This window comes from Centropristis striata, chromosome 13 (genome assembly GCF_030273125.1).
Source record: "Centropristis striata isolate RG_2023a ecotype Rhode Island chromosome 13, C.striata_1.0, whole genome shotgun sequence".
Classification (NCBI taxonomy): Eukaryota; Metazoa; Chordata; class Actinopteri; order Perciformes; family Serranidae; genus Centropristis; species Centropristis striata.
Window position 1 is genome coordinate 27,600,227 of NC_081529.1, and position 19,992 is coordinate 27,620,218.

The following is a 19,992-nucleotide window of genomic DNA, read 5'->3' on the forward strand; positions in this document are numbered from 1 at the left end:
TGTACAAATGCTTGTGTTATTAGATGTTAGAAAATCAAATTTTAACAAATAAAGGTCTAAAACAAGTCTAAAAGTCATTGCTTGTGAAAACATACATGTAAAAACATTTTTTTAAAACACTATGCTTTTTGACCAGTCGATTTGGGCCTGGGCAAAAATATCTCCTGTAAAATGTGACTACAAGGTGTTATCAATCAATGTAAATGTCAATGTGACAGGATTAGCTGCAACATGACAAGAATGCATGACCAAACTGAGCAGGACACACCTACTGAGGAGACAGTCCTCCTTGTATAAAAGAAGCTGCTTAGGACTGTGACGATAACTGGTAGGCTTCCAACTCAGGTAAGTACATTAGATTGAATTGATTAGTAAGTACTAATTGATCAATAATGTGTTTGTAATTTATTTCCATGCCAGTTAATTGTTTAAAAATAGTATGTGCATATTCTGGAAATATCTATATTTCAATAATGATTTATTTAACTAATGCTTAACCATTCATTAATAGGGTAAAAAAAGAACAGACCTGACTGTATTCCATCTTCTGTTGGGACCAAAGGAGGTAAATTAAAGTTGTCTTCAAGTGATATCCACAATTTCAAAACAACTTATGACATGTCTATCACAGCATGTTAACATTTAATAAAAACAATTTTTGTATGATCTCTTCTTGTTCTCAGTCGCTTCCGGTGCCATCATGAGCTCCGACGCAGAGATGGAGGCCTATGGCCCTGCAGCCATTTACCTCAGAAAACCGGAGAAGGAGAGGATTGAGGCTCAGACTGCACCATTTGATGCCAAAACAGCTTTCTTTGTGGTTGATCCAGATGTCATGTACTCCAAGGGTAAACTCATCAAAAAAGAGGGTGGCAAAGCAGTAGTTGAAACACTGCTCTATGAAGGAAAGCCCTCAAAGGTAAGTGCAATAATGCCTACATATTTTACTCTAGACTCTCAGCAAATAAAAATGATATTAGCTTTAATAAACTATAATATTCGACTATATGATCTTTTTAGTAGATATATACATTTTCTGTATTGTATTGTATTTCCAACTCAGACCCTCACTGTGAAAGAGGATGACATCCATCAAATGAACCCTCCCAAGTACGATAAGATGGAGGACATGGCCATGATGACCCACCTTAATGAGCCTGCTGTGCTGTATAACCTCAAAGAGCGTTTTGCATCATGGATGATCTACGTAAGCCTCAATTGTATTATTCAGTGTGCTTGTATCTGCAAAGCCTGTGCATCAAATATCAATATCTTTCTCTCTGTGCCGTGACAGACCTACTCTGGCCTCTTTTGTGTGGTCGTGAACCCCTACAAGTGGCTTCCTGTGTACGATGCTCAGGTTGTTAATGCATACAGAGGCAAGAAGAGGATTGAAGCTCCACCCCACATCTTCTCCATCTCTGACAATGCCTATCAGTTCATGCTCACTGGTAAGAAAGATCAAAGTTACGGCAGAATTTGAGGTCATGAGACAAAGAAGAATCTCAATGGTAGGTTTAACTCACATACAGTATGTATGCTTGTATTTCAGATCGTGAGAACCAGTCTATCCTTATCACGTGAGTATAACTCAACTTATGAAGACAATTATTTTGGAACTTCATGACTATCTTGCTAATAAGTAAAGATCTTCAATTTTAATTTCATTTCTCAGTGGAGAATCTGGTGCAGGAAAGACTGTCAACACCAAGCGTGTCATCCAGTACTTTGCAACAATTGCAGTGGCTGGAGCTAAAAAAGAAACAAGCAAAATACAGGTAAAATTGGTTGTCTGTATGATTTTTTTTTTGCCACAGTTAATTTTTGTTGGATACCTCAATACAGCCTCAACATATCTCTACACAGGGTTCGCTGGAAGATCAAATCATTGCAGCCAACCCTCTGCTTGAGGCCTATGGTAATGCCAAGACTGTGAGGAATGACAACTCCTCTCGTTTTGTAAGTCTTCTTCTAACTTGTTCTTCTTTCTTTTCTTGTTCTAACTACTTAAAATTACACTGACGTTTTCCGGTTAATATTTAGGGTAAATTCATCAGAATCCACTTTGGCTCTAGTGGCAAGCTGGCCTCAGCTGATATTGAAACATGTAAGTTAAATTTATTTTCCTTTTGGCCACAGTGACGACAATTATTATCTTACACATTTAGTGTCTTATCCATCACCAATTACTTATATCTAACAAATACTCACAGATCTGTTGGAGAAGTCCCGTGTCACTTTCCAGTTGTCTGCTGAGAGGAGCTACCATATCTTCTATCAGCTGATGACTGGCCACAAGCCTGAGCTCCTGGGTATGCTTGAATACAATTTGGACTTCAAAATGTGACAATACTTGAAACAGTATCACAGGAATAGGTTTTTTCTTTCTCATCTTTCAGAGGCTCTCCTGATCACCACCAACCCCTATGACTACCCAATGATCAGTCAGGGTGAAATCACTGTCAAAAGCATCAATGATGTGGAGGAATTCATTGCAACAGATGTAAGTTGATATTAACTTGTAGAATACCAACAAATGAATGTCAGAATTACCTGATTTTCTAAAAACATTTGCTGTGCATGATCTGCAGACTGCTATTGACATCTTGGGCTTCAGTGGTGAGGAAAAGAATGGCATCTACAAGCTGACTGGAGCTGTGATGCATCATGGTAACATGAAATTCAAGCAGAAGCAGCGTGAGGAGCAGGGTGAACCTGATGGCACTGAGGGTAATTGTATTAATAGTGTGATATTTCATAATCAAATAACATCATATCATATATAATCACATTAAGCAACTACAATTTAAAAACACCTACTTATACTGCAAGAGTGTATTCATAACTTGATCTTAGTATCTCTCACCTATAAAGAAAGTCTGCCAGTCAGCACTCTGATGTATGAAATATTAAAGCAATATGAGACCGAGGGGTAAACGGGCCATGAAGCATCACCAATAAATTACTTTTATGTCAAACAGTCAAATTGTACGATTGAAGGAAAAAGGAGTCACAAGCTACAGCTTACCAAAAGTAACTGACAAGCAGCACTGTCAGTTACTAAACTGCCTGTAATTGCCAACAAGCATTTTACATACAATACATATGAACTAGGTTTTTAGTAGTGTTTTTAATCCTGATTTTAGTAACATTAGAGTTCATAATCTTGCTTTTGAGCAGCAACATTGCTTTGTTAGATCCTGTGTATTTCTCTGCATTAATGAAACATTTTTACCTTCAATCAGAGGCTGATAAAATCGCCTACCTCATGGGCCTGAACTCAGCTGATATGCTGAAAGCTCTGTGCTACCCAAGAGTCAAGGTTGGAAACGAGATGGTGACCAAAGGTCAAACCGTGCCACAGGTAATAAAAAGAAAACCTTTTCTTTAAAAAAATAAATAAAGATGTGACATGGTTTAATATGAAAAAAAAAATCATAAAATTGACCACTATTTTTTTTTTATTTTTTAGGTCAACAATGCTGTCAGTGCTCTGTGCAAGTCCGTGTATGAGAAAATGTTCTTGTGGATGGTCGTCCGCATCAATGAGATGCTTGACACAAAGCAGCCAAGACAGTTCTTCATTGGAGTGCTGGATATCGCTGGATTTGAGATCTTTGATGTGAGTTACAAAAACATCAGTAATGGTGAATGGTGATATATAAACACATCCTGTCTGGTCAGCTTATTGTCTACCTGTATACTGTAGTACAACAGCTTGGAGCAACTCTGCATCAACTTCACCAATGAGAAACTGCAACAGTTCTTCAACCACCACATGTTTGTCCTGGAGCAAGAGGAGTACAAGAAAGAAGGTATTGATTGGGAGTTCATTGACTTCGGTATGGACTTGGCCGCCTGCATTGAGCTTATCGAGAAGGTAAGACAAAACTTTCTCATGGAACTGAAATCCTGTTTTCTGGGTGTTGATTCTTTTTAAATAACAACATTTGCTTTCAGCCCATGGGCATCTTCTCCATTCTTGAAGAGGAGTGCATGTTCCCCAAGGCTACAGACACTTCTTTCAAGAACAAGCTGCATGATCAGCATCTTGGCAAGACCAAGGCCTTTGAGAAGCCGAAGCCTGGAAAGGGCAAGGCTGAAGCTCACTTCTCTCTGGTTCACTATGCCGGTACAGTGGACTACAATATCACTGGCTGGCTGGACAAGAACAAGGACCCCCTGAATGACTCAGTTGTACAGCTTTACCAGAAATCTTCAAACAAACTGCTGGCCATGCTGTATGCAGCTCATGCTTCATCTGATGGTAATGCAACTGTGTGGCAATTAATTTATAATTTAATATTTTTCAAAGTCACCTTGAACAATAAACAATGAGTTAATTATGCTGTTTTTTTTTTTAAATCCAGATGCCGCTGGTGGTGGTGGCAAGAAGGCTGGAAAGAAGAAGGGTGGTTCCTTCCAGACTGTGTCTGCTCTTTTCAGGGTATATTTAACATCTGCAAAAATCAGTTGATTGGTTCATGTTTTGAAGTTGATGTTTGTTTAAAATCAGTAATAACAAATTATGTTTTGCCTCATAGGAGAACTTGGGCAAGCTGATGACCAACTTGAGGAGCACTCATCCTCATTTTGTCCGTTGTCTGATTCCTAATGAATCAAAGACCCCAGGTCTGGCTTTTTGTTTTGTTGTTTTGTAATTTTCTTTCCTTAAAATAGCCACTTTTGTCAAAAAAAAGTGATAATTATTTACAATGTGTAGGTCTTATGGAGAACCACTTGGTCATCCACCAACTGAGGTGTAACGGTGTGCTGGAAGGCATCAGAATCTGCAGAAAGGGCTTCCCCAGCAGAATTGTCTACGCTGACTTTAAGCAGAGGTGATTGTCAGTAAAAGTATTCAATGTTTTAATGATTGGCTATATGGTGGTGTAGTGGTTAGCACTCTTGCCTCATAGCATGAGAGTTGCTGGTTTGACTTTGGCTCTTGTCAAAATGCAGATTACAGTAATAATTTTGTGCTGCTGTAATCTGCATTTTGACAAGAGCTGGAGTCAAACCTGCGACCCCCTTGTTGTGAGGCAAGAGGGCTAACCGTGCGGCTCCTCTGTGTAAAATTTGCATGTTCTCCCCGTGTCAAGGTGGGTTCTCACCGGGTTTTCTGGCCAGAGTCCGCAAACATGCACTTAGGTTTAATTGGTGACTCTAATTGGGGGGGGGGGGGGGGGGGGCACACACTACCTGACCAACAAGACCAACTCGGTGCTGTTGAAAGAGACCAACTAAAACGTGTATCATTCATTTATTTTAACTGCAATGTGATTGATATGGGCTAGCGCTAGCATGCTAACGTAAGCGGCCGATCGATAGCGTACTAATGTTAGCCAGCGATCAGTGGCGTGCTAGCCACCAACTAAAGACCAACTAAAACATGTGTCATTCATTAATTTGAGTTGTTTAACTGTAATGTGATTGATACAGGCTAGCGGGCTAGCGTTAGCTTACAACAAAATCCAACATTAAGATCTTACATTCATATCAGTGTTAATAAGAATGTATTTGGCCACCATAGTGATCAAGATGAGCAGCACAGATGTGTTGTAGAGACATGTAGTCTGCCATTGTTATTATACTTGCCAAGAGGGCAGAGATACAGATGTTGGCAGTGATGCAATGACATGGCTTTAGAGCCTGTGGTGAAGCAAATAGTTTCAGAGCTGGTTCACAAATTAAACTAACTGTGAACCAAATGAGCACCGGCTTCCGAACAGGCCAGGCACCAGCCCATGGTCGAAATGTGTCAGCCTTGCAATAGTCTGGTGTCCTGTCCAGGGTGTACCCCGACTTTCGCCCAATGTCAACTGGGATAGGCTCCAGCCCCCCACGACCCGAGTGCAGATACGTGGTTAAGGATAACGAATGAATGTTTTTATGATGTAAAACATAGGGCTGGGGTATGTGGTAAATATAAGTAACAACTTGTTTTCTCTTGCAGATACAAAGTATTGAATGCTAGTGTCATCCCTGAGGGACAGTTCATTGATAACAAGAAAGCTTCAGAGAAGCTGCTGGGCTCCATTGATGTAGACCACACTCAGTACAAGTTTGGCCACACAAAGGTTTAAAGACAATTTTGACAGACATTTATTTGAGAAGTTGCCCTATTTTATCCATGTGCACTAATGACTGCATTCCTTCACTTGACAACATAGGTGTTCTTCAAAGCTGGTCTGCTGGGTACCCTGGAGGAGATGAGAGATGACAAACTGGCTTCATTGGTGACCATGACTCAGGCTCTTTGCAGAGGTTTCCTTATGAGGAAAGAGTTTGTTAAGATGATGGAAAGGAGGTAGGATTATTGTACTGCATTCTGAATTACCTCATAAACCACAGTACGATATGAAACAAAATAAATATTATTCTTGTTGTTTCTTTGTTTTAATAGAGATGCAATCTTCACCATACAATACAACATCCGATCATTCATGAATGTGAAAAACTGGCCATGGATGCATCTGTACTTCAAGATCAAGCCTCTTTTGAAGAGTGCTGAGACAGAGAAGGAGCTACAGCAGATGAAGGAGAACTATGATAAGATGAAATCAGACCTTGCTACTGCTCTGGCCAAGAAAAAAGAACTGGAGGAGAAGATGGTGTCCCTGCTGCAGGAAAAGAATGACCTGCAACTCCAAGTAGCATCTGTGAGTTCAATGCAAAGACAGATACAATTTCTTGTTCACTGAAAACATAAATATATCAGTCAAATATATTTCAGTCAAACAGTCAAATGTTTTGCTTTACCCAACAAGCCACTGGCATTTGTTTCAGTCAAAACAATACTGTCTCAATGTTAATTGTAGGAAGGAGAGAACCTCTCAGATGCTGAGGAAAGATGTGAAGGGCTCATTAAGAGCAAGATCCAGCTCGAGGCCAAACTTAAAGAGACAACTGAGAGACTGGAGGATGAAGAGGAAATGAATTCAGAACTGACTGCTAAAAAGAGGAAGCTGGAGGATGAATGCTCTGAGCTGAAGAAAGACATTGACGACCTGGAGCTCACCTTGGCTAAAGTGGAGAAGGAGAAACATGCCACAGAAAACAAGGTTAAGATAACTTAAAATATACACTGAATGCTAACATATTTTATATTCATTTTGAAATGTATATTGATGTTAAGTTAATTCAAAATGTACATTTCATTCATTTTTAGGTGAAAAACCTGACGGAGGAAATGGCATCTCAAGATGAGACTATTGCCAAGTTAACCAAGGAGAAGAAAGCCCTCCAAGAGGCCCACCAGCAAACACTTGATGATCTCCAGGCAGAGGAAGACAAAGTCAACACTCTGTCCAAGGCCAAGACCAAGCTGGAACAGCAAGTGGACGATGTAAGGAAAATCGCTTTAAACTTTGGGTATAAGGAATAATGTCTCATTGTACATTGACCTTTTTTTTTTTCAAAAGCTTGAGGGATCCCTGGAACAAGAGAAGAAGCTCCGCATGGACCTTGAAAGAGCAAAGAGGAAGCTTGAGGGAGATCTGAAACTGGCCCAGGAATCCATAATGGATCTGGAAAATGACAAGCAGCAAACTGAGGAAAAACTCAAGAAGTATGTTTTTTGTTAATTTAACCTCTAGATTTTCTTTTCCTTGATCAACAGAAAAATCCTGAGCCAACAATGAGACCAAACAATGTTTTTATTCTCCTCTTCCAGGAAGGACTTTGAGACCAGCCAGCTCCTCAGCAAGATTGAGGATGAACAGTCACTTGGTGCTCAGCTTCAGAAGAAGATCAAGGAACTCCAGGTAATTTTTTTCTGATACATTTTAAAGTAATCAATCAAAAACAACATTCTCAAGTTAAAAACTGCCTCATTGATACTACCATTGTCAAATCTAGGCTCGTATTGAAGAGCTGGAGGAAGAGATTGAGGCCGAGAGGGCTGCTCGAGCTAAGGTAGAGAAACAGAGGGCTGACCTCTCCAGGGAACTTGAGGAGATCAGTGAGAGGCTCGAGGAAGCTGGTGGAGCAACAGCCGCTCAGATTGAGATGAACAAGAAGCGCGAGGCTGAGTTCCAGAAGCTGCGTCGTGATCTTGAAGAGTCAACCCTCCAGCATGAAGCTACTGCAGCAGCTCTCCGCAAGAAGCAGGCTGACAGTGTTGCAGAGCTGGGAGAGCAGATCGACAACCTGCAGCGTGTCAAGCAGAAGCTGGAGAAGGAGAAGAGCGAGTACAAGATGGAGATTGATGACCTCTCCAGCAACATGGAGTCTGTTGCTAAAGTAAAGGTATGAACTGTTTACCAGTAAAACAGAATTATATAAAAGTTACCAAATGTCCTTATTATGAAAGTTGAGAGTTCCATGTTCGCAGCATTTGAGCCACGTCAATTACATGTCAATTACAGGCCAATCTGGAGAAAATGTGCAGAACTCTTGAAGACCAATTAAGTGAAATCAAGTCCAAAAATGATGAGAATGTTCGCCAGCTGAATGACATTAGTGCACAGAGGGCAAGACTGCAAACAGAGAATGGTGTGTATCCAAAGATCTGACATGTGTTACTTCATAGTGCCTCTTTTAAGATCAGATGTGATCTGTTCCAGTGTTCCAAAAAATTTTGTTGGTTTGTTTGTTTAAATGGATACACTTTGGTTTGTATACAAGGCATAGCTACCGGAGTCGCATATTAAATTAACTTTTACGTTTTTTATATAGCCCTATGTAAAGGAGACTGAGAATTCATATAATTTTTCTCTTACTTGTATGTTGTATATGCTTTAATTTCAAATATTTTGTTTTGTTTTTAATGTGAAGCACTTCAAGCATTTTGTTTGTCAAAGAACCCAAATATATTGTGTTCTTACCTTTCTTCATTCAGGGGAATTTTCCCGCCAGCTTGAGGAGAAGGAAGCTCTTATTTCTCAGCTCACCAGAGGCAAACAGGCCTACACTCAGCAGATTGAAGAGCTTAAGAGACACATTGAGGAGGAAGTGAAGGTACAATATCTTATATTTGCATCATCCACTTTATAATGCAATGTGTGCTAGGGCTGTCTGTCTAATTTATCAAGGAATGACATAACCAGAAATATGCTTTACGTTGACTATTGAAGGCACGGTACTTACTTATTGTGCACTGAATTAGATATGTCAGAAAAAGGGAATATGGGTTGTTTGTTCAATAAAGCATGTTATATGTATATATTTTACAATATGTTAACAAAATTAATTAAACTTTATTGCTTTTTATGATGAATTTATAGGCCAAGAACGCCCTGGCCCATGCTGTTCAGTCAGCCCGCCATGACTGTGATCTGCTCAGAGAGCAGTTTGAGGAAGAGCAGGAGGCCAAAGCTGAGCTGCAGCGAGGAATGTCTAAGGCCAACAGCGAGGTGGCTCAGTGGAGAAGCAAATATGAGACTGATGCTATCCAGCGCACTGAGGAGCTGGAAGAGGCAAAGTACATAAAACACATCTCCAACTAATAGATGGATCAACTTTTGTGTTTTTTCCAATTAAGCACAAGTAAATTCTTCTTCCTTACAGGAAAAAGCTTGCCCAGCGCCTGCAGGATGCTGAGGAATCCATTGAAGCTGTGAACTCCAAGTGTGCCTCTCTGGAGAAGACCAAGCAGAGGCTGCAGGGTGAGGTGGAGGACCTCATGATTGATGTGGAGAGAGCGAATGCTCTGGCTGCCAACCTTGACAAGAAGCAGAGGAACTTCGATAAGGTACATACTGTTTACTATTTACAAAGAAATCTTTTTCAAAATGAAATACAACATTTTTGCTCATCTATATAATTTTAGGTCCTGGCAGAATGGAAGCAGAAGTATGAGGAAAGCCAAGCAGAGCTGGAAGGAGCCCAGAAGGAAGCTCGCTCTCTCAGCACTGAACTGTTCAAGATGAAGAACTCTTATGAGGAGGCTCTGGATCATCTGGAGACCATGAAGAGAGAAAACAAGAACCTGCAGCGTATGTCAACTGCCATCTACATAAAAGGCAAAAAATAATTTATTACGAGTTGTGAAGAGTCTAAGAAACTTGAGTTTTCTTGTATTTTCTCTGTAGAGGAGATCTCTGATCTGACTGAACAGATTGGTGAGACTGGAAAAAGCATCCATGAGCTGGAAAAAGCCAAAAAGGCTGTAGAAAGTGAGAAGGTTGAAATTCAGACTGCTTTGGAGGAAGCTGAGGTATGATCTTGTTTGTTATTAAAACTGCTTTGATAGTTCTCTATGCCATTAGTTAGTTTACTCATTTTATAGTAGTATATATGTTTCTTTACAATGAAAAAATAGTCAGAACTGGATTTTAAGCTAAACTAAGCTGGCTTTTCTTGCAGGGTACACTGGAACATGAGGAGTCCAAGATTCTTCGTGTTCAGCTTGAGCTCAACCAGGTCAAAGGTGAGGTTGACAGAAAGATTGCAGAGAAAGATGAGGAGATGGAGCAGATCAAGAGGAACAGCCAGAGGGTGATTGACTCCATGCAGAGCACTCTGGATTCTGAGGTCAGGAGCAGGAATGATGCCCTGAGAATCAAGAAGAAGATGGAAGGAGACCTGAATGAGATGGAGGTTCAGCTGAGCCATGCCAACAGGCAGGCTGCTGAGGCCCAGAAACAACTGAGGAATGTCCAGGGACAGCTCAAGGTCAGATTTGTTTCTTAGATATAAGAAAATAAACTGTTCAAGAAAGTTGAGATTAAAGCTTTATTTTATGTTTTCAGGATGCCCAACTGCACCTTGATGATGCTATCAGAGGACAGGACGACATGAGGGAGCAGGTTGCCATGGTGGAGCGCAGAAATGGCCTGATGATTGCTGAGATTGAAGAGCTGAGAGCTGCTCTGGAGCAGACAGAGAGAGGACGCAAAGTGGCTGAGCAGGAGTTGATTGATGCTAGTGAGCGTGTCGGACTGCTTCACTCTCAGGTTTGTTTACATTTATTCACAAGAAACTACTGAAAATAATGCATTATAAATGTCATGTTAAACACAACTCTTCTCAAACATTCAGAACACCAGTCTTCTGAACACCAAGAAGAAGATGGAGGCTGACCTTGTCCAGGTTCAGGGTGAAGTGGAGGATTCAGTTCAAGAAGCAAGAAATGCTGAGGAGAAAGCCAAGAAGGCCATTACTGATGTGAGTTTACATTTCTAATCCATCTATGTTATGATTTTGGTCTACTTCCATGCACTCATAATGATGGGTTTACTTTAGATTATAAATCAATTGGAGAACATGTCATCATTTTAGGCTGCCATGATGGCTGAGGAGCTGAAGAAGGAGCAGGACACCAGTGCTCATCTGGAGAGGATGAAGAAGAACCTGGAGGTCACAGTCAAGGACCTGCAGCACCGTCTGGATGAGGCTGAGAACCTCGCCATGAAGGGTGGCAAGAAGCAGCTCCAGAAACTGGAGTCCAGGGTATGCGCTGCATGTACAGTGGCATAAACACTTGTTTCACAATGTAAATCAGAATTTCAGTGAGTCAAATTAATTCAACTGCATTTCTCTGCTTTATATCTTTACTGAAATTATTTTACACGGTCTTCATGAATTATCCATCATCACATTACAGGTGCGTGAGCTGGAAACTGAGGTTGAGGCTGAGCAGAGACGTGGAGCCGATGCTGTGAAAGGAGTCCGCAAATATGAGAGGAGAGTTAAGGAGCTCACCTACCAGGTAATTCATTAAATTAATAATTTAAGTAGTTTACTAAAAGGAAAAAGTAGTTTGAAGCCTCTTTTTTATTTTACTCATAATCCTTTATCTGTATAGACTGAGGAAGACAAGAAGAATGTGACCAGACTTCAGGATCTGGTGGACAAGCTGCAGCTCAAAGTCAAGGCTTACAAGAGACAGGCTGAGGAGGCTGTAAGTTAACTACATTGATGTGGTTAATAATGCTGCGAATTAATAACTATATAACCATTAACAGCTAAATTGAGAAAACTGTAAACTCTTCACAGGAGGAACAGGCCAACACTCACATGTCCAGGCTGAGGAAGGTTCAGCATGAGCTGGAAGAAGCTCAAGAGCGCGCTGACATCGCTGAATCCCAGGTCAACAAGCTGAGAGCCAAGAGCCGTGATACTGGAAAGGTAACTCTTTCATTCTCTTTGACAGTGTTGGGTAACCAGGCACATACTTTATCTAAATATTAGGGGTGCAGCGATCGATCGGCGCCGATTTCCTTAATTTTGCGGGATTGGCGATCGCCAATTCCTTGATGTCAAACCGATCTTATCTACCTCGATAATAACCCCCCACCGGAGAAGCAGTGCTCCCAACTTTGTTGCTAAATTTAGCAACTTTTCAGACCCCCTTAGCAACTATTTTTCAAGAAAGCGACTGAAAACAAATCCAGCAACTCCTTCTTCCTCTTCTTAACGAGCCGCTAACGAGCCGGAGGCCGGTTCGTTAAGAAGAGCCGCCGCTAGCGGCAGTTAGCTACAGTTAGCTCTGTAGCAGTACAGTGTGTATGTGCTGCTGCTGCAGCAGGTGTTCACTTAGCGATCTCTGTTTGTTTACAACAAGCACCGGACACAGTTGCTGCAGCTGACGTTGTGCACAGAAACGTCACCTCCAGAGTCTCTAATTCCTCTGGGGGCTAACTTGTCCCGCCCATAGACCGCCGTGGAAAACCCTCTCCTCAGTTTGTTTCTTCTTCTACAGCTTGGCATCTCGGCCGCCACACTGTATCATCAAATGCTACGCTTCCCCCGTGCGGAAGGCACGAGTAATACAACTTTTTTTTCTTCCAGATATGATGAACTATTCGATCTTTTATGATTTAATGACTATTCGAATATTCGAAAATCGGTGATCGTGATCGCCAGAAAATTGCAATCGGTGCACCCCTACTAAATATCCATTATTTTTATTATATTCCTATGTGAAATACACATGTACATATATGGACAAAAGTATTCAGACATCTGAACACTATGCCAACAGGGACTTTAATGACGTTGTATTCAAAGCTTATTATTCAGCTATAACAGCTTCCACTCTTCTTGGAAGGCTTTCCACAAGATTTTGGTGTGTTTCTGTGGGAATTTGTGCCCATTCATTCTGTAGAGCAGGCCTGCAGCAGCATTCTGTTGGACGAGAAGGCCTGACTCGCAATTTTCATTCCAGTTCATCCCACAGAAAAGGGCCTTCTCCAAACTGTTGACACAACAACAGTTTGGAGAAGGCCCAACAACTGTTTGTTGGAAGCAAAGCATTGTCCAAAATGTCTTGGTATGCCAAAGCATGAACATAGCCCTTCACTGGAGATAAGGGACCTAGCCCAAACCCTAAAAAAACAGCCCTATACCCTTTTCCATCCTCCACCAAACTTCACAGTTGGCACAATGCAGTCAGGCATGTAACGTTCTTCCAGCATCCACCAAACCCAGACTTGACCACCTGACTGCCAAACAGAGAAGCGTGATTTGTCAATTGACAGAAAAGGTTTCAACTGCTTCATAGTCCAGTGATGAAGCACTTTACATCACTCCATCCAACGCTTGGCATTGGACTCGGTGATGTAAGGCCTGCACGCAGCTGCTAGGCCATGGAAACCCATTCCATGAAGCTCCCACCGCAGAGTTTTTGTGCTAACATTATTGCCAGTGGAAGTTATGAACTCTTCAGCTATGGAATCAGCAGAGTGTGATATTATGTGGTCTTCCACTTCATGGCTGAATTGCTTTTGTTCCTAAATGCTTCCACTTTTTAACAATATAACTTACAGTTGACCGTGGAATATCCAGCATGGATGAAATTTCATAGACCGTCTTATTGCAGAGGTAGAATCCTATCACAATACCACGCTTGAAGTCACTGATATCTTCAGAACAACCTATTTTGCATCACAAATGTATGCAAATGGAGACAGCATGGCTAGGTGCTTGACTTTATACACCTGTGGCAAGGGGTCTGATTGAAACACCTCAAATCAATAATTAATAGGTGTGGCCAAATACTTTTGTGCATATAGTGTATAATAACTATATGTGTATATGATGACAGCTTTCTGTAAGAATACCAGAGTCTTAACTCTAGTTGAGGCAATGTATACTGAATGTTATTGTATTCTCACCATCATTTATTACTACAAACACTGCCTACAAGCAATAACTATCTCTTCTACTTTCAGGGAAGTGATTCTGCTGAATGAGATAGTTCCAGCTGAAGCCAACAGAGTTCATACAATATGAGCCACTGATAATTTTAGTCTGTAAATCTTCAATAAATGTTAACAAATCCTCAAGTGTTCTGTTTTTTTACTTGTTTTTTTAAATTATATGTTAAAAGGAGTTTAATAATACTGCATTATAACCATGTGTGTCAATATGAGGACCAAACCAGAAAATTATTTCTCACAATATTGATACAATTTTAGAAAGATCAAATGCTACTGGACCTAATGCAGCCATGATCACACTAATAAACTAGGAAAATACAGTACATGCCCACCTTGGTACATGGACTGGATAAAACTCATGATGGTTACATCCTCATACACGTAAATGCTTGTCAAACTGAAAGATTAACTCAATGTGGGTTAGTTTCTATTATCAATTGATGGTGGGGGATTCCTTGAAAACTGTCTGGTTTTGTTGTCGTGGAGTAACAGCTCTAATTATGTTGAATGAAGCTGAATGTAGGCTCTAGACTTTTATATGTGGTGTAAGTGATTGAGAGGAAACACAAATTGGTGATCAGGTTTAATTTCAGCATTTCTGCTTTTATTGTTTAACATTTCTTTGTCGTAGTTACCCGGACTTTGCTGGAGAAATGGCTTTTATGCCAACCTACCTAAACTTTCTCTCTTTGGATAAAGCTGCTATAACAGTATTATTTTTAATTGTATATACTGCAATTTAAAAAAGCACAGCAATAAGTTTTCACCCACACCACTAATCTCAAAACAAAATAGACAATGTTTGTATGTATGTATGTATGTATGTATGTATGCGACACATTTAACTAGCAAAGAAGAAAAAAATAAATTAAATGCCCAAATAAATAACCTACTCATGTCTGAAGAAAAAAAAACAGAATAAACTTGTGTTGTACTACAACAAGAGCTTCTACTTAATGTGGGCCTAAAAGAAAACTACAGATATAATTTTATAAACATTGTTCAATCAATTATTATATTTTATATATATTATAGACCTTACTTTTCATCACTATTTTTCCTTCATAAATCATTTACCGTGTGGGATACCTTGCTATTGTTTATTGCCAGCATCCTTTCTGTCCTTTTTTCCACCCCCCTTTCCTTTTCCTTGCTCTGCCTTGTCCCTCCCCTTTCCAGGATTCCCTTTACATTTTGGTCCTCCTTGAGCCATTCCCTTCTGCAGCTGGGCAGTGTGAACCTTCTCAATCAGAGAGAAGCAGTCTTCATCTGGGCTGATGGGCCTGGACACATGTCCCTGTTCATACAGATTGGGAGATGAGGGTCTTGAGTGGGATTTTCTGGGACTTGCACAACTTGGAGAGCGGTGTCTGAAATTGATGTCTTCTTTTGGGACAAGGTTTAAGTTGAAGGACAGGGGTCTGCCAGGTCCTGGGCTTAGAGGGATTACAAGGTTATCACCAGGGGCTCCTAGAGTGAGGAAGACTTCAGGGAATGCACATGTTTGGTCCATATTCTTCTGTCCCTTTGATAGATAAAAGTCAAATAAGTATCTCTGAATGCACACATATTTTATGAAGACAATAACACAATCTACACAAGCTGAGGCACAGCTTACCTGCTCAGGTGTGAAGCTCATGGACACCCTCACTGTCACCTGTGCAGAACAGTTCAAATCCCAGACTTAAAGAAAATCACTTAGAATAGAAAGCTTATCAGTGAAAATCACACAAAGGGGGAAAGGAGCATCACTTCCCCCCTAAATGAAAACCTTAACTGGAGTCAGTTATGATAATTAAAATCACTGAAAGCTGAAAGCTAGTTAGATCTTTCCACTTTCAGTGATTTGGTGTCCTTCAGTGCAAATCATTACAGAAAAATCAGTTTGTGAGATGCATGCAATCCATTGACGTCACATTATATGACCTCCGCAGAATGATTTTCCTGGCAAAACTTTTTTTCTTCACCGTTCTGAATTCATAAACACAGGAGTGAATAAATGCAATTTAAAAACAATCACCGGACAACAATTTACCTGTCCTGGGGAACTCTTCTGATATTCTGTCTCAGGGGTAAATGAAGCAGATTTCGGTAGGGTTCTCGGGGAGCTAGATTCTGCATAAGCCATTTGGGGTTGAGAGGGAGGCCTGGAATGGTCCCTCCTTGGTGTTGTGGGTGTACTTTCAACCACATTGATGTGTGGTGGAGAAGCCTTGCAGAAGGAAAAAATAAAAAATGTACAACAATTGAGTTGTCAATTATTTCGGCAAGTATCAGTGATTTATTAGATAATAATAAATTGTAGGTATGAGGCTGTTTATTACACAAATTACTTTTCTTCTTTACATAAAAAACAAGTAGGCCAAATATGAGGACCAAATCTGAATTTGGACCTATTAACATGGTCCAATATCTATTTAGCTACGTAGGTGGAACTTGTGGTCCATGAATGAGGTTTCTGCCATGAATAGTTCTTGAGTTGGAGTATTGTTAACACATAAATAGGATGGCACACTGACAGACATAAATCATGTCCTGCAGTGTGACATAAAAGAAAAAACTAAATGTAGCAACATTTGGCGAAATTCCTTATGTTTGTACAACCAGTTATTTAAAGGTTGTGCCACTTACTGAGTTTCCAGCTTTTGCATGTCTACCATTTTCTTTTCTTTCAGAATTCCCACTTATCCCTGGCAAGGTAGGAAGTGTAACACGCTGATCGTCTAGCCGCCGTCCCTGACTAGAGGCAATGATTTTGAAGAAGGCGTCAGCGTCTGCACCTGTTACAAAGAGTCATGAGTTATTTCTGTGACGTCTCAGAGAAAAAAACCCCACATATTTAACCTTGCCCTGTGTGTTTTTCTGACCATTGGGTACACTATTTAAAGCACTTCCATTGTGTGTGGGTGTGGCAGGGGTACTTCTGCTGGGTTGTAAAGAGCAACGTTGCTCTTCCATGCGTCCACCTTGTGCATGTCTAATCATCTCAAGGAACTGCTCCTGTTCGTCTGCAGATGCCTCCTAACAAAGATTTAAAGAAAAAAGCAATAAGAAACGGCGAAACTCAGGAAAAACTTAGCCAATAAAGGCAGCTGCTCAAAATAATGAAAGGATAAAAATTACACAGCCACCTAACTTTTTAAAGACTGTGGAGGAGGAGCCTTCATGCCATCACTGATGTCATTTCAGTTTCTTGCTCAAAAGAATTTAGGATAACAGGAAAACTATAAAGCTGTGTATTGTGCAGCATGACGTCCCACCTGCTGTTGTTGGTCAGATTTGGCACGGTTTAAGGAGGAAGACCTTTGGAAAGGTTTATCAGATGTGTCTGAAGTGGAATGATCTTTGTGTTGAGGAGTACCCACATTTTGAAAGATCTGAGGTGCAGAACATCTTTGTTCATCCATCCTTGAGCCCTGTTGGAGGAAGATATGATTAACTGTTGTAATGTTAGATCAAAGCAGTGAGATGTGCCATTAAACATGTTCTACATCGGCAAAATAAATCTGTGAAGATTTTGCGGAATAAAATTACAAAAAACTAGCAATTTTATTTTACACCATTCTATGTAACGGGCAAACCTGGACTTTGGAGACCATGTAACACAGGTAGCTTGCATCCGCCTCTGAAGCAGTTGATTTTGATGTGGTTCCTCCATTCTGTATCCCTGGCAATGTAGGAAGAGACACTCGCTGGTCATCAAGCCGATGACCCTGAGAGTTGGCCAGCAGGTTAAAGAATTTTTCTGAATCTGGACCTGGGATGATTAAAAAGAGAGATTAGTTTTATGTTCAACTGTGTAAACAATTACCCCATTAAAACATGAAAGTGCAAGAAAACTATCATTATAAAAACATGCAAGACTAAAAACAGGAAGGCAAATGTGTTGTGATTCTAACCTTTGGACACGGTGCTCTCACTGGGCTTGTGTTTGGGGGTGGACATGGGACTAACATTTAAGACACATCGCTGTTCATCCATTCGCCCACGCTGGGAATGACTCATCATGGAAAAGAAATTTTCCTGTTCAGCTGAAGTCAGGGCCTGGATGGGAAAAGGTGTAAAGTACATAGTTAGGTTAGTAAATGAATACTATAAATAACATACCAAACAAAATAGGCATTAAGATTAAGAATCTAAGTCCTCATTGTTTTAAAATGTTAAAATTTATTGTAATTTACCTGCTCGTGTTAAAATGACAGCACTGACACAAGTATATACCTGTTTTTGAGATACTTTATCTTTAGTCTTCGGTCGCTCTATTTCTGTGCCAGGACTGAACGAGGCTGAACGTGGAGGGCCCGAACTAGCTGCATCCAGTTTTGTTGAACACTGGGACTTGGTCTCCACGCTTCGGAGTTGAGGTAGCGAGCATCTTTGCTCGTCCATTCTGGAACTCTGAAAATGCATCAAGCAGCATTTTTGATAGGGAGGCACATGTCTTTGACAGTATTAGGCAAATGGTGGCTTCATGTAAGAATGGGGTCATATGATTCTCAGCCCCCGAAAGCCATACAGTCAACTGGGTTGAATTTTCCAAAAAGACAAGATCACTGCTTACAACAAACGTGAAAAATAAAAATAAAATAAAATAAAAGTTTGGCTTTTTGTAGCATTCTACAAATTACATTAGTTTAGTTTTTTTTTTTAATTCCACATACTTTTTAAAAAAAAATTTCTTTTGTTTTTTGTACAACAGTTAAATCCAGAACGGACATCACTATAGTAGTTTGGTACTCTCATCAATTGCTTGAAAAAATGTAAAATATTTGGTTCTTTGAAAAAGGAAAGTACTGACCTGTACTTTAGAGACCATGTCACACAAGTCACTAGAATCTCCTCCTGCAGTAGATTTGGTGTTTTCTTTTTGTAATCCTGGTAATAATGGAAGAGACACTCGCTGGTCATCGAGCCGTCGGCTCTGAGTGTTGGCCAAGAGGTCTAAGAACAATTCAGAATCTGGACCTGGAAAAAATATGTGAAGGTGGAGGTGAAATAGTTAAGTAACTGTAACACACTTATGGAAAAAATATACAAACAGAGATTTATGAAAACAGCTGGTTTTAATATCCACCTATGTTTGATGTACTTGCAGTTTGCTTTTTGTCTGTGTGTTTAGGTGTGCAGGGAGCACTCTTGCTAGGATCAATGGAACAGCATTGGTCATCCATGCGTCCACGCTGGCTATGGCTGATCATATTCATGAACTTTAGTTGTTCATCAGGTGATTCTTCCTATTAGACATAGACAGTAAGGCAAAGATTTGAGGATGAACAACATCAAATAATGCATAGTGCAGTGATAAAAGAGTAGTACAGAACAGACATGTATAGAATTGGAGCGAGCACGATCAGTGGGAATCTGTAATTGGCTGTCTGGTGCCATCAGGAGCTTCCTGCTTCTATCTGGAGTACTTTCTGTCACAGAAATGTGAGGTGCCGAGCCGTGATGGTTAGAACTCCCAGGTTCCTGAAAAAAAAAGTAACATTTGGAGTCAATAATTCATCACTCCACCCGTGCAGGTACATAAGCCTTTTACAAAGTTTCTTTAGTACCTTGTAATTAAACCCAGGCAACCGCAGTTCATCACAGTGTTGTCCCTTGTTTGAACCTGTGTGAGGCAAGGGTGAAACTACCAACAATCAATCTACAAAAGGACACATATAATGCAGATTATATTTTTGTTTCTGTTGTCCCAACCTGCAAGAGTAGTTTTGTTTTGTCCAGATATAACAGGACCCAAGGAGCAACGCTGTTCGTCCATTCGTCCACGCTGTGAGTGACTCATTATGTTGAAAATCTGCTCATGCTCTGGGGTTTCCTAATGGACAGCAGCCAAAATAAAAGGCTAAGACTGTGATCTCCTTTGTACCAATTAGTCCTAAAT

The 19,992-nt window shown here is 40.4% G+C and overlaps 2 protein-coding genes across 2 annotated transcripts; one reads left to right on the forward strand and one right to left on the reverse strand.

Annotated features, from left to right (window-relative positions):
• Positions 1-700: 700 nt before the first annotated feature.
• On the forward strand, positions 701-14,226 carry LOC131983060 (myosin heavy chain, fast skeletal muscle-like). Its single transcript, XM_059347633.1, has 39 exons — positions 701-919; positions 1,064-1,207; positions 1,295-1,451; positions 1,553-1,580; positions 1,676-1,778; positions 1,867-1,959; positions 2,044-2,107; positions 2,214-2,312; positions 2,400-2,503; positions 2,592-2,730; positions 3,246-3,364; positions 3,473-3,622; positions 3,710-3,880; positions 3,961-4,267; positions 4,371-4,447; positions 4,545-4,632; positions 4,724-4,841; positions 5,957-6,080; positions 6,174-6,310; positions 6,407-6,662; positions 6,822-7,064; positions 7,172-7,348; positions 7,425-7,570; positions 7,676-7,766; positions 7,861-8,250; positions 8,370-8,496; positions 8,843-8,961; positions 9,228-9,424; positions 9,511-9,694; positions 9,773-9,938; positions 10,035-10,159; positions 10,309-10,617; positions 10,695-10,898; positions 10,984-11,109; positions 11,224-11,394; positions 11,549-11,653; positions 11,750-11,845; positions 11,941-12,072; positions 14,118-14,226. Exons 1-39 carry the CDS (start codon positions 701-703, stop codon positions 14,136-14,138), a joined length of 5,826 nt encoding a protein of 1,941 aa, XP_059203616.1. The 3' UTR covers positions 14,139-14,226.
• A 2,602-nt stretch (positions 14,227-16,828) lies between these two features.
• On the reverse strand, positions 16,829-18,494 carry LOC131983406 (G-protein-signaling modulator 1). Its single transcript, XM_059348126.1, has 6 exons — positions 18,327-18,494; positions 18,005-18,149; positions 17,687-17,862; positions 17,471-17,521; positions 16,983-17,126; positions 16,829-16,885 (listed from the first exon to the last, which is right to left on the reverse strand). Exons 1-6 carry the CDS (start codon positions 18,492-18,494, stop codon positions 16,829-16,831), a joined length of 741 nt encoding a protein of 246 aa, XP_059204109.1.
• Between the last annotated feature and the right edge of the window lie 1,498 nt (positions 18,495-19,992).

What these genes read in the sequence shown, in the direction of transcription:
- LOC131983060 (XM_059347633.1), top strand. Translation starts at nt 701, where the DNA reads ATGAGCTCCGACGCAGAGATGGAGGCCTATGGCCCTGCAGCCATTTAC. An exon ending in AAGAAACAAGCAAAATACAG is followed by an intron (nt 1,779 to 1,866) that starts GTAAAATTGGTT and finishes ATCTCTACACAG; the next exon opens with GGTTCGCTGGAAGATCAAAT. An exon ending in ACATTGAGGAGGAAGTGAAG is followed by an intron (nt 8,962 to 9,227) that starts GTACAATATCTT and finishes ATGAATTTATAG; the next exon opens with GCCAAGAACGCCCTGGCCCA.
- LOC131983406 (XM_059348126.1), bottom strand. Translation starts at nt 18,494, where the DNA reads ATGGACGAGCAAAGATGCTCGCTACCTCAACTCCGAAGCGTGGAGACC. An exon ending in TGAGAGCACCGTGTCCAAAG is followed by an intron (nt 17,863 to 18,004) that starts GTTAGAATCACA and finishes TAATCATCCCAG; the next exon opens with GTCCAGATTCAGAAAAATTC. An exon ending in CACCTCAGATCTTTCAAAAT is followed by an intron (nt 17,127 to 17,470) that starts GTGGGTACTCCT and finishes AATCTTTGTTAG; the next exon opens with GAGGCATCTGCAGACGAACA.